The 24,348-nt window shown below is 37.0% G+C and overlaps 1 protein-coding gene across 7 annotated transcripts in view; it reads right to left on the bottom strand.

Moving 5' to 3' along the window:
* The window catches only part of CEP152 (centrosomal protein 152), a 94,850-nt gene that overhangs the window by 18,999 nt on the left and 51,503 nt on the right, over nt 1–24,348 (bottom strand). For all 7 annotated transcript variants that reach the window (XM_044764926.2, XM_014852862.3, XM_044764929.2 and 4 more), the window contains exons 14-20: nt 23,062–23,190; nt 22,332–22,441; nt 21,434–21,562; nt 21,163–21,298; nt 13,961–14,242; nt 4,724–4,855; nt 227–877 (exon numbers count right to left, since the gene is read on the bottom strand). In XM_044764926.2, the coding sequence (XP_044620861.2) occupies nt 227–877; nt 4,724–4,855; nt 13,961–14,242; nt 21,163–21,298; nt 21,434–21,562; nt 22,332–22,441; nt 23,062–23,190 (1,569 nt within the window). The remainder of the gene's footprint in view (nt 1–226; nt 878–4,723; nt 4,856–13,960; nt 14,243–21,162; nt 21,299–21,433; nt 21,563–22,331; nt 22,442–23,061; nt 23,191–24,348) is intronic.

Genomic DNA, 24,348 nt, shown 5'->3' with positions numbered 1-24,348 from the left:
AAAGCTCTGCCTCATATTTGTGGCACTAGGAAGAAGTAAAATTTTTTTGGCAAAAAACAATGCAATCCTTTCGATTTGGTACAAAAAGTTTTTTAAACCCCTGGTAAAAACACAATCTTACATCTTTATTAAACTATAAAATGAAGAAAGGCAAAAATGCCATCTGTAACTTCTACAACCATCTTTGGCGTTTAATAACAGCTCTTTTCACTTCTCAGGAACATACCTTTTCCCATTCTGAGTTGGTGCTTTCTACAAGTAGGGAGAGTATATCTTGAAACGCGTTCTGTATGCAGGCCTTTACTTTTTCAAAATATTGTACAGACACCCATTTTGAAGAACAAGTTGACAGGAGTTCCAAAAGTTGCTTGTTCTCTGAACCACTGACATGCTCCTTTTGGGCATCCTTTAAGAGAAATTCAAGTACAGTTAGGATGTCTTCCTCATACTGAGAGATTTCCAGTTGAATCCGCCTGGCTTCCTGCATGGTCCATTCTCTACGACTCTGTTCTAGACATGTTTGTAGCTCTGTCTCCTTCTGAAGAAGGAGTTCAGTCTTTTGTTTCACAAAATCTTCTTTAGCTGCCGCAAGCACCTCATTAATTTTATTTCGATGATCATCTAAAAATTGCCGGTAATCTTGCTCATTTTGTTCTTGAATTCTGTGGATTTCTTCTTGCTTTTCTTTGTTCCATTCACTCCGGGCCTTTGCCAGCTCAGCCCTGACAACCACAGGGACTTCCTCGTTCTTTAACTCGAGCTCTCTCTGAAGAGAATGAATCTTCTCTTCCAATTCCTTTCCAGGGATGACATTTTTCTTCACATTTTCAAGCTCGCTTTTCCATTTCTCCTTAGCTTCAGAAACAGCAAACAATATCTAAAAGACACAACAATGTATATTTAAAACTCTTCATGATTCTCCTCATTAACAAAAAATTAAACTGAAGTAACTATTTGGCTTAACTTGCGAACTTAGTAAGAGACTTAAAATCAAAATTAAGAGGAGAAAGTAAATTTAGATAAGACATTGTTCCTAAAGTATACTCACATTGTACTTAAGGATCTTTTCCTTCATTTTAAATCACCTAATATTTTATATCTTATGCTATTTAAAAAACAAAACATCAGTTCCTTGATGGAGAACTAGAAACTTAAACTGACCAAAAGTATATATATACGATTATACAACCATCCCAAACTAATTTTAGAAAATAATTCACATTAGTTTTTCTTATACACATGCAGTCTCAAATTTTGTCTAAGCCCCCAACAAATGAGGTATCTTTTACATAAAGCAAAAGCAGCCTCATAAGGAAATCTTACTATTACTCAGGAATATAACACACACCTGCATAATAACTTGCTGCAAACATAACTGTATTTTAATGTAATTTTAGAGGTTAGAACAGTTCATTAAATGACAATACCATAAAGAAAAAGTCTTTTTTTATTAATCTAATTTTGTTCATAAAAGCATAACAAGAATAGTAGATCAAAGAAAATAACAACAGATAACCAAAAGGGAATAGGGAATCAAAAAACCTGAGTTCTAGCACTAATCCTGCCTTTGATTGAAGAGGCAGCCCAGCACAGTGCTTAACAACTGCTAGAATTAACCCACCAGCCGTGGGACACAGACAGACCCGTTCCTTAACTTCCTTGAGCCTCAGTTTCCTCATCTATAAAATGGGGATAAGTACAATGCCCACCTGACAGAGGTTTTTTAGGATTAAAGGACAAAAGGAGATAATCCGCTTAAAGCACTTGACCTAGAGCCTGGGGGATAAGGAATCAATAAATGTTATGTGGTCATTATTACTTTTGGCTGCATGGCCTTAGAAAAGTCACTTACTCTCCTTTACACTTGGTGTTTTCATCCATATAATGAAGGGAATGGATAATGACCCGGAGTGCCTTTTACTTCTAACATTCCCTGACTGAATTCAAAGAAGTCACAAGGATACAGTTGTTAAAAGAAGAACAGGGCATCTCCAGAGGCTGATATATAGTGTATATATATATATATACTGTATATACAGTGGTGACTGCTATATATCAATACTCTACATAAGCTCCGGATGCTGAGATCTGCTTTCTAAATTTTCAGCTACTATATAATTACAGCAAATATCTTCAACTATATAGATTCTTAAACACATGTAATATACTTTTATTCAACATGTGTTCCTGAATAGTTGCACATAAATCAAAAATTTTGAATTGTATTTTACGTTTACTAAAGGAACCCACTATTTAAGATGAGCTTTACAAAGGAATTCACAGGATAATTCTTTTGCTACCAGCAGAATAACCCAGTAGTGATGTGAAACGTGTAAAGAGTGCTTTTAGGGAAAACAGTCATGTCACAATGGATGCCTGGAAATCATTACCAGGTGACTTGGGTGGAGGTGGAAGACCCCATGGAATTTGGATGACCCACCCAACCCCACCAAAAGTGTGCATCCTCTCACATGAAGTTTTACAAGGAGAATTTGACAGCACTGATCGCCTCAGTGGTTCCTAACATTGCTACACATTAGAAACACCTGAGGAGCTTTTAAAAATCCTGACGCCCAGGCCACACTCTGTACCAAATAAAACATAAAACCTGGGAGTGGAAGTGGAGTAACAGTATTTTTTAAAGATCCTCAAACTTTTTCAATGTTCAGCAAAGTTTAGGAACCACTGAAGCAACCTGACTACTTCTGAACTCTGGAAACTGGCTTTAAATTTCCTCAGATCATGATGGATCACTCTAATCTTACAAGAACTCTCCAGCCAATGCTATGAAACGGGCCCCTTGCCCACCACCTTCAGTTTATAGGAAGGATCTGCAACACATCAACAGTATGTATTGTGGCTGAATAATTATCTAGAATAGTGCTACCCAAGTGTGGATCAAAGACCAGCAGTGTCACATCACTGGGAGCCTGGTAGAAATCCAAATTCTCAGGACTACTCTAGACCCATCAGATCAGAATCTCTAGGAGCAAAGCCCAGGAATCTGCTTTCACAAACCCTCCAGGTGATTCTCACACCTGCTAAGGTTTGAGAAGCAACACACTGTGCTCTGTTCTACGTTTCTGTATTCACATACATTCAGGCCTTGTGTTCTTAAGGAAAGATCTCCTGCCTATTTTATTTTCTATAGTCTACCCAACTTTATTCTTCTTCTTGACTTCTGAGCTCTGAGGCACATGCACACCACCAGACTGTCTCCTCTCCCTCTTAAATTTCCTTTTGAAATATTTCAATGTGCTAAAAAGTACAGAGAACATGTATGTACTACTAGATAAAAAGAAAAATAATAAAATGGTTTTTTTATTAATGTTGAGTTATTTCCTTAAGTAATTTGTGGAATAAGATTATGAATACAACATATAAATCATTTATAATGTCTGTTACACACAGTATTTTCCAAAACAGTTTTGACATCAGGAGAGTAGTATACTCCTGACACTACAATCTACTATATTTTGTGCATTACAATTAAGAAGAAAGGATTTATATATATGGCAGAAAATTGCACCTTAAGTTTGCTATTTGGACTTCTCATGGAGACTATCTGTTCATATCCTTGGTGTGCTTATCCATAGATTCTTGTTTCTCTTATAAATTTGTATTGTTTTCCTTATCATACATTAGAATTAATGTTTCTTCCATTTGATTCATTTTCCTTATTTTTTATTATCCCCTCACTCTTGTTTTTATTACAAAAACAAAAATGTTTTAAATGTTTGCACATATTTTATCCGTATTTGCTAGTGTCTGTTGTCTCAAAATGGAGTTAGTATGATACAGATCTGAAATACTCAATTTAATTATTTTATACTTTCATTTAAAAATGTTTAATTTCTTAATGAACCTAGAGTTTACTGTGATGTATGGAGTGAGTAAAAATTTTTCCAAAGTGCCATCTGACTATCATAAGACTATTTATTATGGAATAATTCCTCATTCCCTTGTTTTGAAACAATTTATTAAGCTTTTATTCATAATTGGGCCTATCTCTGAAGTCTGTAGAGTAGTGAATAAAAAAGAATTCTATTTTTGTGACTCAGCTCTCTCTGAATTGTTGCTTTCCAACATATTCTATTATGTGTTAGGGCTGGACTACTATTTCTTTTCCAGAACATTTAAAACATTTCTAGTCCTTTCAGTTTTCCAAATAAATTTTAGAATTATTGTCAAATTTCAAAAGTAGGTTGAGTTTATTGGTATTTTGATTAGAATTGGTTTATACTAATAAATTAAGTTGGGAGAATACAAACGGTTATAAAATCTGATGTTCTGAGTCAAGGAACATGACATTTCTGAAAAAGAGAGTTGGCTATTTACCAAGGAGAATATGTTATAAGATGACTGACACAGCACAGAAAACAATCTTTAAGCATGTGAAAGGCTACTGTATAGCTAATGATAAACAGATAAACACCTTTTCTCAATATCCCCTAAGGAGTGAATGGGACTTAGTTTCCAGGTAGTGTTATCTTCCTGATTACAAGAGTTTCAAGACCCTAAACTATATTCTCTCTCCCCCAACAATTTGATGATGATGAGAACAGACACCACCAGTCAGGCCCTGAGCTAATGCTTATTAACGTGCATTGTCGTATCTAATCCTTCCACATCACTGCGAGAAGGTCCAAATTCCCAGGACGGAGAAGAGAGAAGAGGCCAGGAGAGAGGCCCTCCTGAAGCGTCTTTCCAGGAGAGCTCTTACCCGTTTGGCCACAGAGATCTCTTGCTGTTCTTCCCACTTCTTCTGTTCTGCTCTGACACATGCTTTATACTCTGCAAGCTCAGGCATTTCTTCCAGCCATCGATGACGAGCATTTTGCACAGCTGTTTCTACCTGCAGGACATTGCAAGAGAAAGAGGTAAAGTGAGGTATAAAATTTCAGAAAGATCCCATTGGCTAACAGCAACTATGGTTTCAGGTGTATTTCACATTGTATTATACTACATTAGTTACACTGACTTCAAGTACCCTAGCTTATCCCACATAGCAGATTCTAATTCTTCTGTTCTAAATTTCCCACACTGTCCCATGCAAATGCCACAGCAGGAAGCGGGAATCTATAAATGTTTGATGGCCAGTACTATTACTAGAAAATTTTATACAAAATACCAATTGCCATTTCCAACAAACTCCTATCTATCTTGGGATAAAGGAGAAGATATGCAGGAAGGCTGGCTGGTGTCAACTGCTGTCCAGTCAGTACACCCACCACCTCCTCAGTCCTCAGGCGCTACATATAAACACAGGCACGCATGCTTGTATGCACCAATACAGTTGAGAGACTTATAACTAGCAACTTTTCCTGTGGTCAAGAATGAGTCTATGACTAAAGAAGGAGGGTAATACATCAATTTGGCAAAAATGTAAGACTTTAATTATGAGAGTCATCTGGTCGTAAATCTGTTACGAGTTACCAAAAGACTGTTGAGTAAATCATCTTTCCCTGTTTTGAAATACATGCAGATACACACATACCTATATCCATACACACACACAAAAGCAGAGTTGATATAAGGGGCTGAATTTCTCACTAAATTGCTAAATACATTTACAGGTAAATTCCAGGAAGTTAAAAAAATGGGGAAAAGACAAAGGCTCTAATAGAAATTTATATTCCTTAAAAAGTTATTATGAACATTTTCTTTCTACTATACCATGCTATTTGTTTTCCTTTGCAAAATCTATAATTGTATAAGTACCAAAGCAGCATCCTTAAACATGTGTCTTTGTCTATGGAAAATTTTCTTAACTCTGTTCAAATGTTAGAGTAAACATTTCAGAAAATTACTTTTTTAATTGATGGACAATGTCCTTGATACAATTACATATATTTGCCTGTGTTTCCATACTTTAAGGGTTCCTTGTAAAAATCATGTAGGATAATTTAACCAACACTTAGAATTTCAAATACTTCTCAAAAGCTGAGTATATTTTTAAAAACTTTCATTCAGGTATTATCTTAAGACTTTACAACAAATAATAGATCTAAAATAATAAATACAATAAATAATATTAAATAAAGGTTCATGGACCTCTGAGGGCTAGAATCACTGTCAGGTGGTCTGTGAGGAAAAACTATTTTCAAAATAATATTCAGACCTTATCTGTCTTTTTTACTCCAATTCTTTCATGTGTAAACAGTACAGTTCTCCAGAGACTACATGCCATGTGACGCGTCACTGCCCTGACAGCCAATGACAAGGGTGCCTGAGTACTCGTTTTTAAAAAACTTCTTAGGGAGGCAGGGCAACATGGCAGCGTAAAAAGATCCTAACCTCACCTCCTCTCCCACACACCAAATCTACAGCTACATATAGAACGAGTCCCTCTGAAAAAGACCTGATAACTAGCTGAGCAGCTCCTCCACAACAAAAGATAAAAAAGCCACATCAAGACAGGCAGTAGAGGCAGAAAAGCAGGCTTGCCAAAAACTCCACCCTTATGTGGTGACCCACGAGCAAGAGGGATCTCACAAATATGAAGATTCTCTCTGAAGAGTGAAAGGTTCAAGCTCTACATCAGGCACCCCAGCTCTTCGGACTTGCATCAGTGAGATGAAACCCCAAAGTTTCTGGCTTTGAAAATCAAAGGGGTTTACCTCCAATGGACTCATAGGGCTATAGAAAACTGAGACTTGGCTCTTACAGGGCTCACACAGATTCACTCGCCCAAGGACCCAGTTTGAAACAACCTAGACAATATGTCAAGATTCACTGGCTAATCTTAGACACATTGCTGGAGGGGCAAGGGTCGGTTGGAATCTCTCTGAGGATGGAAGCACTGGTGGACACCATTTTTGCACTCTCCTTCTACCTTGATAGCACCATTGCTGGCAGGCACCATTTTTGCACTCTCCCTCTACCTTGCTAATGCAACTTGCCCAGCCCTTGTACTCTCCTGTGGCCCTGTCCTACTAAACCTGATGGGCAGGTTTGCTCCTGCCCAGTGCTTCCCCCATGGCCCCACCAAAACCAGTAAGTGCATGCAGTTCACACAGGGGACACCCCTTGAAAGCCTGGCTCTAGTGGCCAGGGGTACCTGTGTTTCTGGGATCTACAGGAATAAAACAATCAGAGAGACAGTTCTTAGTGGGCTATCACCCGCAGAGCACTGCATAGACAGCAGACTGAGACACACCCCAAGTCTTCCTGTGACTGCTCCTTCAAGACTAGGAGAGATAGCTGCTTCACTTAATACAGGGAAGCAAACACAGAGAGTCAAGCAAGATAAGGAAATAGAGGAATATGTTCCAAACAAAAGAACAAAATAAAACCCCAGAAAAAAACCTTAATGAAACAAAGATAAGTAATTTACCTGATAAAGAGTTCAAAGCAGTGGTCATAAAGATGCTCACTGATCTTGGGAGAAGAATGGATGAACACAGACAGAACTTCAACAAAGACAGAAAATATAAAAAAAGTACCAAACAGAAGTCACAGAGCTGAAGAATACAATAACTAAACTGAAAAATACACTACAGGGGTTCAACAGTAGGCTAGATGAAGTAGAAGAAAGGATCAGTGACCTGGAAGACAGTACCGTGGAACTTACCCAAACAGAACAGCAAAAAGAAAAAAGAATTTTAAAAAGTAAAGATAGCTTAAGAGACCTACGGGACGAGATCAAGCAGAACAACATTCACGTTATAGGGGTCCAAGAGAGAGAAAGGGACAGAAAATTCATTTGAGGAAATAATAGCTGAAAACTTCCCTATTGAGGGAAGGAGACAGACATCCAGATCTGGGAAGTGCAGAGAGTTCCAAATAAGATGAACCCAAAAAGATCCACACAAAGACATATTATAATTAAAATGTGAACTTAGATAAAGAGGAAATCTTAAAAGCAGCAAGAAAAAAACAATTTGTTACATACAAGGGAACCTCCATAAGACTATCAGCAGGTTTTCCAGCAGAAATTTGGCAGGCCAGAAGAGAGGGGCATGATATATTCAAAGTGCTGAAAGCAAAAACCTGCCCACCAAGAATACTCTACCCAGCAAGGTTATCAATCAGAATTGAAGGAGAGATACAGAGTTTTCCAGCCAAGAAAAGCTAAAGGAGTTCACCACCATTAAACCAGTCTTACAAGAAATGTTAAAGGGACTTCTTTAAGCTGAAATGAAAGGGCACTAATCAGTAACAGGAAAACATATGGAAGTAAAACTCTCACTGGGAAAGGTAAATATATAAGAAAGGTAGTGGACTAATCACTTATAAAGCTAGCATAACAGTTAAAAGACAAGAGTAGTAAAAATAACTATAACTACAATAATTAGCTAAAGCATACATGAAATAAAAGGATGTAAAATGTGACATGAAAAGCATGAAACATAGAATAGGAGTAGTAAAAATGTAGAGTTTTAGAATGCATTCAAACTTAACTTGCTATCAACCTAAAATAGAGTGGTGTATACATAGGCTGATATATATGAGCCTCATGGTAACCACAAAGCAAAAACCTAGAGTAGATATACAAAAGATGATGAGAATGGAATCTAAACATAACACTAAAGAAAGTCGTAAAACCACCAAGGAAGAGAGCAAGAGACAAACAAAGGAACAGAGCGGAACTACAAAACAGCCAGAAAACAATGAACAAAATGGCAATAAGTACATATCTATCTATAATTACTTTAAATGTAAATAGACTAAACTCTCCAATCCAAAAGACAGAGAGTGGCTGAATGGACAAAAAAACAAGACCCACCTATATGCTACCTACAAGACACTCTCTTCATATGTAAGGACACACCGAGATTGAAAATGAAGGGATGGAAAAAGATGTTTAGTGCAAATGGAAACCAAAAGAAAGCCAGGGTAGCTATACTTATATCAGACAAAATAGACTTTAAAACAAAGACTGTAATAAAAGACAAAGATGGGCATTACATAATGATAAAGAGGTCAATCCAACAAGGAGATATAGCATTTGTAAATATCCACCCAACATAGGAGTACCTAACTACATAAAGCAAATGTTAACAGACCTAAAGGGAAAAATTGACAGCAATATAATAATAGTAGAGGACTGTGCCACCCAACTTACATCAATGAATGAATCATCCAGACAGAGAATTAATATGGAAACATCAGCCTTAAACAACACATTAGACCAGATGGACTTAAAAGAGATATACAGAACCTTCCATCCAAAAGCAACAGAGTATACATTCTTCTCAAGGGCACATGGAATACTCTCCAGGACAGCTCATATGTTAGGCCACAAAACAAGTTCCAATAAATTTAGGAAGACTGAAATCACATCAAGCATCTTTTCAGACCACAATGGTATGAAACTGGAAATCAATCACAAAAAAGAAAAAAAACTGAAAAAAATCATGAATATGTGAAGATTAAATAACATGCTCCTGAACAACCAATGGGTCAATGAAAAAAACAAAGGAGAAATCAAAAACTACCTTGAGACAAATGAAAATGAAAACACAACAAAATAAAATCAATAGGATGCTGCAAAACCAGTTCTAAAAGGGAAGTTCATAGTGATTCAGGCCTACTTCAAGAAATAAGAAAAATCTCAAATAAACAATCTAACTTTATACCCAAAGCAATCAGAAAAAGAGGAATAAATGAAGCCCAAAGTTAGCAGGACAGAAAGAATAAAGATTAGAGCAGAAATAAATGAAATAGAGACTAAAAAGACAATAGAAAAGATGAAACTAAGAGTTAATTCTTTGAAAAAAACAAAATTGGCAAACCTGTAGCTAGACAAAGAAAAAAAGAGAGAGGACTCAAATAAATAAAATCAAAAATGAAAGAGAAGTTACAACTGACACCAAAGAAATACAAAGGATCATAAAAGACTACTATGAACAATTATATGCCAAGAAATTGGACAACCAAAAGAAATAGATAAATTCCCAGAAACATGCAATCTTCCAAGATTGATCATGAAGAAAGAGAAGATCTGAATAGACCAATTACCAGCAAGGAGACTGAATCAGTAATGAAAAACCTCCTAACAAACAAAAGTCCAGGACCAGACAGCTTTACTGGTGAATTCTACCAGACATTTAAAGAAGATTTAAGACCTATCCTTCTCAAACTATTTCAAAAAATTGAAGAGGGGAGAACACTTACAAACTCATCTTATGAGGCCAGCATTACTCTGATACCAAAACCAGAAAAGGATACCACAAAAAGAAATTACAGGTCAACATCCTTGATGTACATAAATGCAAAAATCCTCAACCAAATATTAGCAAACCAAACTCAACAATACATTACAATCATACACCATGGTCAAGTGGGATTTATTCCAGGGATGTAAGGATAGTTCAACATCCACAAATCCATCAAGGTGATACATCACATTAACAAAATGAAAGATAAAAACCATTATGATCATCTCGATAGATGCAGAAAAACCATTTGACAAAACTCAACATCCTTTTATGACAAAAACTCTTAGCAAAGTGGGTATAGAGGGAATGTACCTAACACAATAAAAGCCATATATGACAAACTCATAGCTAACATCATACTTAGTGGTGAAAAGCTGAAAGCTTTTCCTCTAAGATCAGAACAAGACAAGGATGCTCACTCTCACCACTTTTATTCAACATAGTATTGAAAGTTCTAACCAGAGCAATTATGCAAGAAAAAGAAATAAAAGGTATCCGAATTGGAAAGGAAAAGGTAAGATTGTTACTATTTGCAGACACATGATTTTATATATAGAAAACCCTAAAGACTCCACCAAAAAAATGTTAAACCTAATAAATGAATTGAGTAAATATGCAGGATACAAAATAAACAAACAAAAATCTGTTGCATTTTTATACACTAACAATGAACTATCAGGAAGATAAATTAAGAAAACAATCCCATTTACAATTGCATCAAACAGAATAAAATACCTAGGAATAAATTTAACCAAGGAGGTGAAAGAACTGTACACAGAAAATTATAAGACATTGATGAAAGAAATTGAAGGAGACAAAAATAAACGAAAAGATATTTCATGCTCATGGATTAGAATAATTAATATTGTTAAAATGCCCACATTACCCAAAGCAATCTACAGATTAATGCAATCCCTATCAAAATTCCAATGGCATTTTTCACAGAAATAGAACAAACAATCCTAAAATTTGTATAGAATCACAACAAATAGGCAAAGCAATCTTGAGAAAGAAGAAGAAGGCTGGAGGCATCACGCTCCCTGATTTCAAACAATATTATAAAGCTATAGTAACTAAAAGAGTATGGTGTTGGCATAAAAACAGACATATAGATCAATGGAACAGAATAGAAACCCAGAAATAAACCTATACATATATGGTCAATTAATTTATGACACTGCAATCAATAATATACAATGGGAAAAGGACAATCTCTTCAATAAATGGTGATGGGAAAACTGGACAGCCACATATAAAGAATGAAATTAGACTACTATCTTATACCATGCACAAAAATTAACACAAAATGGATTAAAGACTTGAATATAAGACTGGAAGCTAGAAGAAAACATAGGTTGTAAGCTACTTGACATCAGCCTTGGTGATTTTTTGGAGCTGACTCCAAAGGCAAGGGCAACAAAAGCAAAAATAAACAAGTGGGACTACATCAAACGAAAAAGCTCCTGCACAGCAAAGGAAACCATCAACAAAACGAAAAGACAACCTGTCTGTAGGGAAAAGATATGTGCAAATCTTATATCTGATAAGGGGTAATATCCAAAATACTTAAAGAACTCATACAATTCAATAGCATAAAAACCAAATGATCCAATTAAAAGATGGGCAGAAGATCTGAATAGACATTTTTCTAAAAAAGATATACAGATGGCCAATAGGCACACATGAGAAGATGCTCAACATCACTAATCATCATAAGGGAAATGCAAATCAAAACCACAGCGACATATGCATACCTGCTAGAATGGCTATTATCAAAAAGACAAGAAATAATGAATTTTGGAGAGGATGTGGAAAAAACATCTTCTTGTGCACTGTTGGTGAAAATGTAAATTGGTGCAGCCACTATGGAAAAACACTATGGAAGTTCCTCAAAAAACTAAAATTAGAACTACCATATGATCCAGCACTGTCACTTCTGGGTGTTTATCTGAAGAAAACGAAAACACTAAATCAAAAGATATATGCACACTTATATTCACTGCAGCATTATTCACAATAGCCAAGGCATGAAAACAATCTAAATGTCCACTGATAGATGAATGCACAAATAAGATGCGGTATATATATATATACAATGGAATACTACTCATCCATAAAAAAAGAATGAAAACTTGCCATTTGCAACAAAACGGATAGACGTTGAGGGCATTATGCTAAGTGAAATAAGTCAGAGAAAGACAAACACAATATGATTTCACTTATATATGGAATCTAAAAAACAACACAAATGAACAAACAAACTAAAACTCATAGACAGAGAACAGACTGGTGGTTGCCAGAGGAGAGAAAGACAAACACAATATGATTTCACTTATATATGGAATCTAAAAAACAAAACAAATGAACAAACAAACTAAAACTCATAGACAGAGAACAGACTGGTGGTTGCCAGAGGAGAGGGAGGTAGGGGGGTAGGTAAAATTGGTGAACGGGGTCAAGAGATACAAACTTGCAGTCATAAAATAAATAAGTCATGGGGATATAATGTACATCATGGTGACTACAGTCAACAATATCGTATTGCATATTTTGTAACTTTGTATGGTAAAAGGTGGAAACTAGACTGATTGTGATCATTTTTCAGTGTACACAAATATCAAATCATTATGTTGTACACCTAAAACCAACATGTTATATGTCAACTATATATCAATTTAAAAAAAAAAGAAAGACAGCGGGAGATTTGAGACAGACAGAAGAGGGGAAGACACAGACACACGGAGGAGAAGGCGATAGGGAGATGCAGGCGGAGACTGGAGGGAGTGCAGCCACGAGCCAAAGAACGCCTGCAGCCACCAGAAGCTGGAAAGAAGTAAGGCATGAATTCTCCCCTAAGGCCTCTGGAGAGAGTATGGTCCTGTTGATACCTTGATTTCAGACTCCTGCCCTCCAGGACTGTGAGAGAATAAATTTCTGTTGTTTTAAGCCAAAAAAAGTTCCTTTCAAAAGATGCTGGTATAGAATCTGATATAGATCCACGTGAAGAAATCACTGTACTTATTAAAATATTATAAAACAAAAATATTTTTCTTAGATTTTCTAACACAGTAAATATAACCCACACAAGCAGAAACTCCTTAGGGTCTTCAATTTTTAAAAGTGTAAAGACATCCTGAGACCAAAAAATTCGAGAATCACTATAATAGATAATATAGCTAAAACAAATAAGAACTCATCTTGACTCTGTTAACACAGAGCTATACTTTTTCTCAGTTTGACATTTCTTGGAAACCAAGTAACACATCCCAGTTAAAAGTGAGCTAGCCCTTTAAGTGCTTCCAAGGGGAGGCAATGGCACCACTTTTTGGCAGCAGATGGCATTTATAGACAAAGTCCCATTTAAGGGGTATGCCTGCAGATTCAGCTCTGCAAGTATCAACACAAATACTGTTAAATATCTTATCTGCTTTGAGTTTGCTTCTATAATCACTTCAGTAGAATATTTTCTATAAAGTTAGATATGAGAGACTCATAATTAAATTGTGCTTCATTCAGATATAAAACCACCATCTTTAACCTCAGGCATCTGAGGTCAGCTTAGACTGACGTCAGAGGAGCAAACTCTTTGTAAAATGAAAGGATAGACAGAAAAACTGAGGGGTGACAGCTTTCAAATAGAAATATAACGAAGAAAATTTTAGGAACAGCATAAGAGGTTCTCTCCCCTGGAATGTACCAAATTTTTAAATTACAAAGTTATGAAAAATGGTGACATTTTACAGGTGGTCATTAAGAGGCAGTTCCAATAATTTTACTATAATAAACCTGCTTATTACCTGTTTGGCAATATTGTCACAATATTTGCGTTCCAACTCAACCTCGAGTTTCTTCAAGCCCCCCTTGATAGCTATTTCCTTCTCTTGCTCTAAATCTTGCTGGATCTTTCGCTTCTGCTCTTCTATCATGATTTCCATCTCTTTTTTGGAAATAACATCAATGGTGGTTACTTGGTCAGTTTGGCTGCAACAATCCAAGGTCTTCTTTTCCATTGCCTTTATAGTTTGATCCAGCTTAGCCTGCCACTCCTTTTCAAGCTGTTGAATGAGTTCTTGTTTGATCTGTTTTCAGAAGAAAAATCATATGAAAAGAAAAATATTCAAATAAGCAAAAACTGGAATTAATAGCTAGCCAAAAAAGCAACCACAGCTGTGTTTGAAAACCATCTAGACATTGTTGTAGTAATTGCATGAGGTTTAGAAATTTAGTCAATGAAAATATATTCTCAAGTAAATCCTGAAAGTTACTCTTTGACCTTATCTGTGTGACATAAATCACATGGAAGATTTAAGTACATTGTGTAAGGTCAGGCTGCCTTGCTTTCAGTATGGAACTTTCTGGAAGCTTTGACATCGCCACTATAAAGATGGAATGACTTTAAAAGAAAAAAGACAAAAACTTCTGCTATTAATATGTATTTTTCCATCAATACCAGGCTTTCCACAAAGCAGGTATTGGGTAAGTCTGACCAATAAAACTTAAAATTGAACAATGTAAAAAACAGTTTTACTTACTTAAACACATTAGAATTTTGTTTGTCATGATATTAAATTCTACTGAGTCAACTGTGCACTCAAGAGCGGGGCGTTATTAGAAGAATTCTTTTCTACTTTCAACAGCCTAGTGGGATGGATCCAAATACAATCAGTCTTAGGCAAAACTGTGAAACAGCAAAATTTGCTTTTCCGTTTTCCTATTTCCCACCTCCTGGGTATCCAGGATTCTCAAACCACTTCCCTGAACACCAGAGCCCCTGGCTGTATTTCTTCACTTGAAATAGCCATCCAGTGCAGCAGTTGATGCTGTCCTGACATTCTCACAAAAAATTAGCTGTCCACCTCATCCCCCTGGTAAACAACTGACTAGCAAATCCAGCTAAAAGACAATTTGCAACAATGTGAAAATAGAGGATTTGTTTTGTGTCATCCAGATTATTTATATATATATATATATATATATATATATATATCTTTTGTTAATAAAAAATGACTAGTAAAAGAATTTCAGGTGCCAGTGCTAGATTAATGAAATGCTATTTGGAGGAGAGGATGGGAGATGAGGAGTAGGGAGGTCAAAAGACAGGGCAGCTGTCTACTGTTCCATCTTCTGGTGGCCCCCATCACAATTAATAACAATCTTGTGGATAGGAGAATCTAGTTTAAATAAGCTTGAGAATTTATTTCACTTCCAACTAAACTTTTAAGATTATAATTTGGTTCTTAATTTTCTAGGAAATTATTAGCATTTTCTAATCACATTTACAACTCAGGTAATAGAGGTAATGTTCCTGCCCAGTCGTGACTTCTTTCTTCTAACCCACAATATAGGTTATTTATTTGTATACAGATGGGTCTAGAGTTATTAGAATCATTCCACAGTATGAAATTAGATCAGGATTCATTATGAGGACTCAAAAAAGTGACCCCCAAAACCCATTATATCCTGAATTGGTTTGAAGAGTCAAGAGGTGGGAAGTTTTAAAAAATAAAACTGATGTGAGTAAGCTGCTAATGGCCCAATTCTGGAGAAGTAAAATGAGTGACTATGTATGTACTTGGGAATTAAAAATTATATGTCTGTTCTGGAAGAATTGTCTTTCAACAGTTAATATTACATTTTTTAAACAAGGTTGACTAGAAAGAAATGTTAACCCAAACTTCTTTCTGTTCCTTATCCCAATGTCCTTTGGCTAACATCACTTCATTTTCAACCTGCTGTTTAATATTAGTTTCTTGTTCTTTCAGCCACTTGTTTTTTCCATCGTAAGTGTGTGTTGGTACTTTTCTTCCAGTTCCACCTGCAGTTTGCTTACATATACTTCTCTTTCCTCCAATAACTCTCTCTTTAAACAAAATTCAAGAAAAAATATCCCTGTACAACACTAATATCCTCCAAGTCAAATTTATAAAATAATGGTTATATGCACATAAAAGACAGCAGCAACAGAAACAAATGGTCTCCCTATATGCTAACTCAATCAGGTGAATAAATGTCTTGTAAAGACCTACTTACATCTCAAATATTTGAGTAAAAAATTTACAAATGACTATATTAAAAGTAAAAAGCATCTAATACAAAAATTACATTTCCAAAAGACCAAATACTCTTCTTAAAAAGTGAAACTGACATTTATGTTTACACCCCATCCATCACGGGACAAATTAGGTATTAGAGCCCAGAAAACATTTACATTTCTGAAAGATGTATTCTGAAATAAGCCAAAAATTGTTGTTCTATCCTAAAAGCTAAGCCTCCTGTGATAAATCTATATTTGCATTTTTTCATTATCAAAGACAAATTTTTCATCAAAATTAGCTAAAGCATTATCAAATAAGAACTGTCAAGTGTCAGTTAAAATTTAATAATTTGACTTATTCATACAACAGTCTATTTATTCTAAGAACTCAGTTGATTTGAAAACTCTAATAAAACTCTACTCAGGGATCAAAATTATCTATGAAGAGTTTCTGTTTGAAAATTTTTTGAAATGGTTTTCTGGAGGTCCCACCAAGAAGCCACGAGAAGCCACACACGGCAGCCCACAGACTACAAGGCCAGGGAAGTAGACATCCCAAACCTACTGCCAGGCAGCAAGAGAGCTTTCGCTCTGCGTCTCTCTGACATTATTTCTGATTCATGACTATCTGGCTATCTGGGTTTTTCTGGTTCATAGCTGATATGGATTATTTCTGTTTTAATTGCTATCTGATTCCTCTCCACCACTGGCAAATGCCAAGAAGAAGATATCTATGTTTGCTCAGTGCCACATGATTTTGAAAAGTTTCTGGTGTCTGAGGGACCCCTTTTTTCACAATCAGGTCATGGAGACTGCAGTTGCACTAAGACTACAGGACAATCTCAGCCATAGAGTTGAGAGAGTTGTCCAGTGTCACGTTGTATATCACTGTTATTATTTTTGATGGACTGTAGTAGGAATCCTCAAATTGTCTTATCTGTGTATGTCTACCCTTCAGGAGTTGTTTCCACATGTATCTGCATTTCATTTTGACCCACAGCAGAAAAATGTGATCAATTTTCTGTGTGTTTGTATGTTTGTAAGTATATCAGTTAGCTCTGCTACATAATAAATCAGCCAAAACTTAAGAGATTTAAAACAACAAACATCTATTACTTCTCATGATTCTGTGGGTCAGTTGGGTGGTGGCTTTGGTCTAAGTCTGCTGGGCTGATCTCTGCAGGCTATTGGGGCTACATAGTCTAAGATGCCCTCATTCATTTGTCTGGTAGTTAGCTCGATGTCTGCTAGGATGCTGGCAATGACTTGGTCACATGTGTCATCATCCAGCAGGTTATCCCAGATCATTCACATGGTGGTGGTTGCAGGGTTCCTAAGAGTATCAAGCTTGCAAGCCCCAATGCATAAACACCTCTTTTTTCTTTTTTTGCTGAGGAAGCTTCACCCTGAGCTAACATCTGTTGCTAATCTCCCTCTTCTTGCTTGAGGAAGATTCACCTGGAGCTAACATCTGTGCCAGTCTTCCTCTATTCTGTATGTGGGTCACCACCACAGCATGGCTACCACCGAGTGGTGTAGGTCTGCACCCGGGAACTAAACCTGGGCTGCCGAAGCAGAGAGCGCCGAACTTAACCACTAGGCCACAGGGCTGGCCCCCAAAAACAGCTCTTTTTGCATCATGTTTACTAATGTCCCATTGGCCAAAGTAAGTCATGTGGCTAAGATCAGATTCAAGGAATGAAAAACAGACTACCTCTTACTGAGAACAGCTACAAAGTCACATTGTAAGGGGGCATACATTCAGAGATGAAAAGAATGTGTGGCCATTTTTGCAATCCACCACAAGGAAAACCTGGCTTCCCTCTCCTTACAGAGGAAAACTAATAGACTTTTTGGTCATGGGGCTCTGCTATTTGAACACACTGTAGGAATATCTAATCCAAAAAGTTTTATCTTTAAAGAGAAGAAAATATTTGGATAGTTCTAAAACATTTCAACTTGTTTTACATGCCCTGGACAGCAAAAAACCTCTAACTTCTAAGGACTGACTTAGCATGTACAGTACTCCCTCCTTAATCACAGTTTCGCTTTCTGTGGTTTTAGTTACCTGTGGTCAACCGTGGTCTGGAAGTAGATGATCCTTCTTCTGAAGTATTGTCAGAAGGTTAATAGTAGCCTAATGCTATGTCATGATGCCTGCGTCAATTCCCCTCACTTCACTTCATCACACAGGCATTGTGTATCATCTCATATCATCACCAGAAGAAGGGTGAGCACAGTACAATATTTTGAGAGAGACAGAGACCACATTCATATAACTCTCAATACAGAACATTGTGATAATTGTTTTATTTTATTATTAGTTATTGTTAATCTCTACTGTGCCTAATTTATAAATTAAACTTTATCATAGGAATGTATGTACAGGAAAAAACATAGTATATATAGAGTTCAGTACTATTTGTGGTTTCAGGCATCCGCCGCGGCTCTTGTAATGTACTGCCTATGGATAAGGGGGATGGCTGTATTACAACCCCATAAATGAGCCTTACTGTGTATAGGAATGGCATTAAAAATGGGAATATTGATCATCTTTGCTTTGTCTGCAGATTCATGGCCTCCACTAATTACCACCCAGTCTGAAAGGTTCTGTGTGCATGACTTTTTTTTCACTTTCTCTGAACAAGCCAGGTTAACATGTGAGGAAAGTTCTACTGGTTAATAAAAACATTAAAACTTGGAATTGAGCTTCTACTTAACCCACAGCCTGACTCAATGTGTGTTTCAGAAAAGAGCACGTCTGAAACAGGGAAATCTACCCTGGGACTGGTGGTGTTGAGTCTTAGAAATTCTGTATGCAGACTAAGTTCCTGACCAAAGGTCAACTGCAGGGAAAATGGCTTATGTCCTGCAGAGAAGGACTATCCTAAAAAGTTCCCTAGCTTGTTGAGTTTAGAAAGATTCTTCCATTGTGTAAGTGTGAAACATTTCCTAGGAAGACAGACTGGTATGTCTTTGCCCACCTCTGGAGGACATGAAAAGATTAAAGTCTCTTAAATTTAAAGTAGCTCTGTTCTGACTAGCTTATAAAGACTACTAAGCCTTAAAAAGGGCTTATACAAATCTAAATAAGTAAAGAATCCTCAGAAAAGCTGGGAATTAAACTTCTAACGGTTTAAGTACACCGGCCCTTGGTGGGGGAGGATGTAACTACAAAGGGCTAGTGCAAGGCAGTTTTTTAGGTTATGAAACTATTCTGTATCCTGATCAATCTATACATGTGTTAAAAATTTATAGAACTGTACACCAAAGGAAAAAGAGTCAATTTTACTATATGGCAATTTTAAAATTTTAAAGAAAAACAGTTAACCTATAAGTTTCTTTTGGAAGGGCCAAATAGCAGTGTTAACTTTCCTTCTTGCCCCAGTGCACAAGCATTCATGAGCCAAAATATCAGTCAGTAGCAGCTATTAATTGCAACTAATCAATTATATGAGATCCAATTTTACAGCCAAATTCATTCTTTTAAAAGCACCAGAAAATACATTCCCAAAAAGAATAAATTCTTTGAGAGAATTGCTCTTATGTTCTTCCCAATTTATATAGTTAAAATGAAAGAAAGAAAAGAATCATGCTGGAGATCTTCTCCCTATTTTAATTTTTTAAAACATTACTAAAACCTAAGTCCTTAATTTCCAGGTAATTTAAGATCTCTTCTAACTTTTATACAGCCAGTACTAACTAAAACAGCTCCCTTTAGAAGCTCTCTTTCTAGTAGATGATATGTACACATGGCATGTTTTTTTTTTACCATATTCATCTAATCAAAAATAATCAAAATATTAAGTGAACCAAATTTCGCACCCACTTTTTTTTTTTTTTTTTGAGGAAGACTAGCCCTGAGCTAACATCTGCCAATCCTTCTCTTTTTGCTGAGGAAGACTGGCCCTGAGCTAACATCCATGCCCATCTTCCTCTATTTTATACGTGGGACGCCTAGCACAGCATGGCTTGCCAAGCGGTGCCATGTCCGCACCTGGGATCCGAACCAGCGAACCCCGGCCACCGAAACAGAATGTGTGCACTTAACCACTGCGCTGGCCCCTCCGCACCCACTCTTTACTATTCTTTTCACGTCTGTGGTAGCAATAGCTTGCTTCAACATAACTTATTCAGAAACCTCCGTATAGAACATTTACTGAAGGCCTTTAAAAATGTTTTCTGATCTTGACGCAGGTGGCTTTCAAAGCCTGGTCTGCAGCCTGGTCCACAGTGGAAGGGAGAGGCAGACGTGGGTCTGTGTGAGGTTCAGGCCAAGACGGGGAAGAAAAAAGGAGGGGCAGCTGTTTACACGTGATTTTACTCCTGGACACTCACCAATGGCAACTTAGAAGTTTCAGACAGGAGGAGAGAGTACACTGCAGCCCCTGCAGCCTCTGGGGAAAATGAGAGCTTCCCTGAGAGAGGTCACGTCAACACTGTGACCGTCCTCTCCACAGCTCCGTGTCACCACCTTCCCTATTGGGAGACCCAGGTGCAGACTCCCGCTCTTCTCCCCAGAAGAATGAAATGACTCCTGGGTACTGAGAGAGAAACAGATCAAGGGAAGATCTCTCCGCAAGGACTATTTGCACAGGGCTCACAGCACAATGTTGGGTGGCCTGAGCAGCCAACAAACAAATGCAAAATGAGGATCCCTGGGTTGCAGTCTCAAAGCGACTCAGGTCCACTCTTCCTTGTTTTCAGAACTATCTTTTGCCCTTAGAATAAATCTACAAGGAAGAATGATTTTCTCCTAAATGTATGCCATTTTCTACTAAGGTTTAATAATCATTTCAACATTTACTGTATTTTGTGAGCTATATTAGTGGATACAGCCCAAAGTAAAGAGACTTCAATGGATGCCTTCTCTATTGCAGAGGAGAACAAGTGTCCTGGTTTCAATGACAATAGTGAGACCAGAGAAATGAACTGAAGTGAACACAACATGAGCTTGAACTGTACCTTATTCTCCTGAGTCTGTTGCTCCTTTTCAATGGTCTTCCTGAGAGTCGATTCTAGATTATCTTTCTCTCTGCACACTTCCAGGTAACACTCCTGCACAGCAGCCATCTCCTTGTTCATCTGATCTAATTCAGACCTTGGATACACAAAACCGGCAACTAAATGACCACCAAAAAATACAAGGCTGCAGAACAATTTTTCTCTACACTATGGAAGAGAAGAATGATGTGTCTCTACAGTTTAAAAGGCAGCTAAACTCTTTTATTCTCACCTCAGTTGCAAGCGAGTCCCCTCGTAGATCTCAAAGAGCTGCTGCTTCTCCAAAGCGTGCTTTGCTAACAGGCTTTCACGTATTTGGGCTTTCATGGCTTCGTGGTGCTGCTGGTAAGTCCTCTCACACCTGGAAACAAACAGCGGACAGCAGGTCTTAGGCAGTGCCCAGCACGACTAGAAACGCCAAGATAAATTGGTGTCTCTTCCTTCTTTCCCACTACTTCTCCCTCTAATGCAAATTATAATTCAGGTCGGGTTGGTTTTCCCCAAGCAAGAGCAGCAATAATTAATTTTCAATAGATGATCTCATAAGAATCTTCAAAATTTTCTTCCTTCAAATGTTTCTAGAAAAAATTAGAAACTTGGATGTGAGGATGCCTCAATCCTTCAAACAGAGATACTAGTCTGTGGTAAGGACTCGTGTATAAAAAATGAATTGAAATAATCGAGGATGTGGTTCCAAAAGTCCAAGTCATCTATATGAAACACAAATACTAGCAACACTCAACTCACAAGTAAGTTATGCTCCAAAAGTCTGTTTCCAAGTTTATGATTTGGTATTTGGAAGACATATTCCCTCCCACAGATTTCTTCCTTATAAAGAATAGTTTCCCAGACTAGGCTTTAAAAACCATTAAGCTATACTATTTCAGTGAACTACAGTTTCGATGGTGCTATGGAACCCAACCCACTACATAACATCATTTCTATGGGAAATGTGTTCCAAATTCTAATTTGAGAAGCCAGGGACTCTTCTTCTCTAATCCAAGATCTCAACAGGGAGCGTTTACTCCACCATTTCTCTTGAATCTTTTTTTGGGAGGGTTGGGGGAGGGCAGAGAAAGAAAGGGAAGGGTGCCCAGGAGGCCTGCATTAGGCCTCTGGATAGACTTTACCTGTCCACAGCTTCTTGTTTATCACGGTCAAAATCTTGTACCATTTGTCTCATTTGATTACACAAGTCTTGATTTGCATTTCTCAGTTTTTCTTCATTTTCTTTAAGTTCCTAGATACAAAATAATAACATAAGGTTAGAGGAAACAAACATCATTTTCATTGATTAGTCTAATTTCATTTTTTAACATCCTCTATGCTTTATCTCTACTCTGTAACATTATTTGACATAACAATATAGTTCTCACAATTCTATGAAAGTCTCTTCATGCCGTGACAAGAGTATTGATTCATTTATTTGACAAGTAGCTTTCTGATAAGAATAAAAGTTAAAATTTTGTATTTAATCTGAAATCTATGAAATGAAAACATTTAACCAGGGAAGTATTGGCTGATGCCTTAAAATAAGTCTTAGAATCCAATGATCTTCAGCAACCATCTAAATAAGCAAAGGTTTACTTTTTGGTCAAGGGCTGGCTGAGGAGGAAAGACCACCTCTATTAGCCATGCCACTGTATAGACAGGAAACTGGATTTTCACTAACCTACCTTCTGTTGAAACTACTACCCCATGACCAACAGTAAAAGGAAATGAGTGGAATCCTTAATCACCTACTAATATACTTGTCTACTAACTCACATTGCCTCTGTATTTTTGAAAAGACTATTATATCCTTTGAATTTAATGAAGCCATGAAAATTCTCAGAAAATATAGGAAAATTATTTAATCACCTGATTTTGTTGTTGTAAAACTTGAATTTCATTTTTGAGTCGCAGAATATCATCTTTGACAATCATATCAGAAGTAGAAGAATCAGGCCATAATTGATTAGTTGGTTTTTCTGAGGTATCTGTTTTAGTCTAAACATTAAAAAGTCAACAGTTTTTCAGGTTTTTAAAAAATTCTAAGTACTTGGTTCGAAATAATTTCATACTTACAAAGAAATTATACAAATAATTTCCACATACATTTTACCATCGTCCCCAAATATAACCACAGCACAACGATCAAAACCAGGAAATTAACTAGGATACAATAGTAGTAACTAATCTACTGACCTTATACAAAATTTTCCAGTTTTCCTCTACTGTCCTGTTTCTGCTTCAAGATCCCATCTACGATTCGCATCACATTCAGTCATCAGGTCTCGTTAGTCTCCCCGAATCTAGGACAGTCCTTCGGTCTTTGTCTTTCAAACCCATGATATTTTTGAAGAGTACTAACCAGTTATTTTATAGGATGTCCCTCAATTTGGTTTTTTTTTTTTTTTTGAGGAAGATTAGCCCTGAGCTAACATCTGCTGCCAATCCTCCTGTTTTTGCTGAGGAAGACTGGCCCTGAGCTAACATCCGTGCCCAACTTCCTCTACTTTAGATGTGGGACACCTGCCACAGCATGGCTTGACGAGTGGTACCATGTCCACACCTGGGATTCGAACCGGCAAACCCTGGGCCGCCCAAGCGGAATGTCCACACTTAACTGCTGCGCTACCAGGCCGGCGCCTCAATTTGGGTTTTTCTGACATTACTTTACTATTAAATTCAGGTTATCCATTTTGGGCATGAATGCCACAGAAGTGATGTGTGTGCTTTTGAGGAGACACGTAATATCAATATGCCCCTTACTGGTGATGATCAATTGATGAAGGAGGTGTCTGCAGACCCCTCCATTGTAAAAGTTACTATTTTTCCACTTGTAATTAGTAATAAATATCTTATGAGGAGATACTTTGAGACTATGCAAATATCTTATTTTTCATCATACTTTCACCCTCTAAATTTAGCATCTATTTATTTATTTATGTAATCAGTGCTGACTCATAGATATTTTATTCAACAGGTATAATTTTTTTTTTTTGGAAGATTAGCCCTGAGCTAACATCTGCCACCAATCCTCCTCTTTTTGCTGAGGAAGACTGGTCCTGAGCTAACATCCATGTCCATCTTCCTCTATTTTATATGTGGGATGCCTGCCATAGCATGGCTTGATAAGCGGTGCATAGGTCCCCACCCAGGATC

Source organism: Equus asinus, chromosome 2 (assembly GCF_041296235.1).
Source record: "Equus asinus isolate D_3611 breed Donkey chromosome 2, EquAss-T2T_v2, whole genome shotgun sequence".
NCBI classification, from domain to species: domain Eukaryota; kingdom Metazoa; phylum Chordata; class Mammalia; order Perissodactyla; family Equidae; genus Equus; species Equus asinus.
The sequence above is the reverse complement of the archived record's forward strand: the minus strand, read 5'-3'. Positions and strand labels throughout refer to the sequence as shown.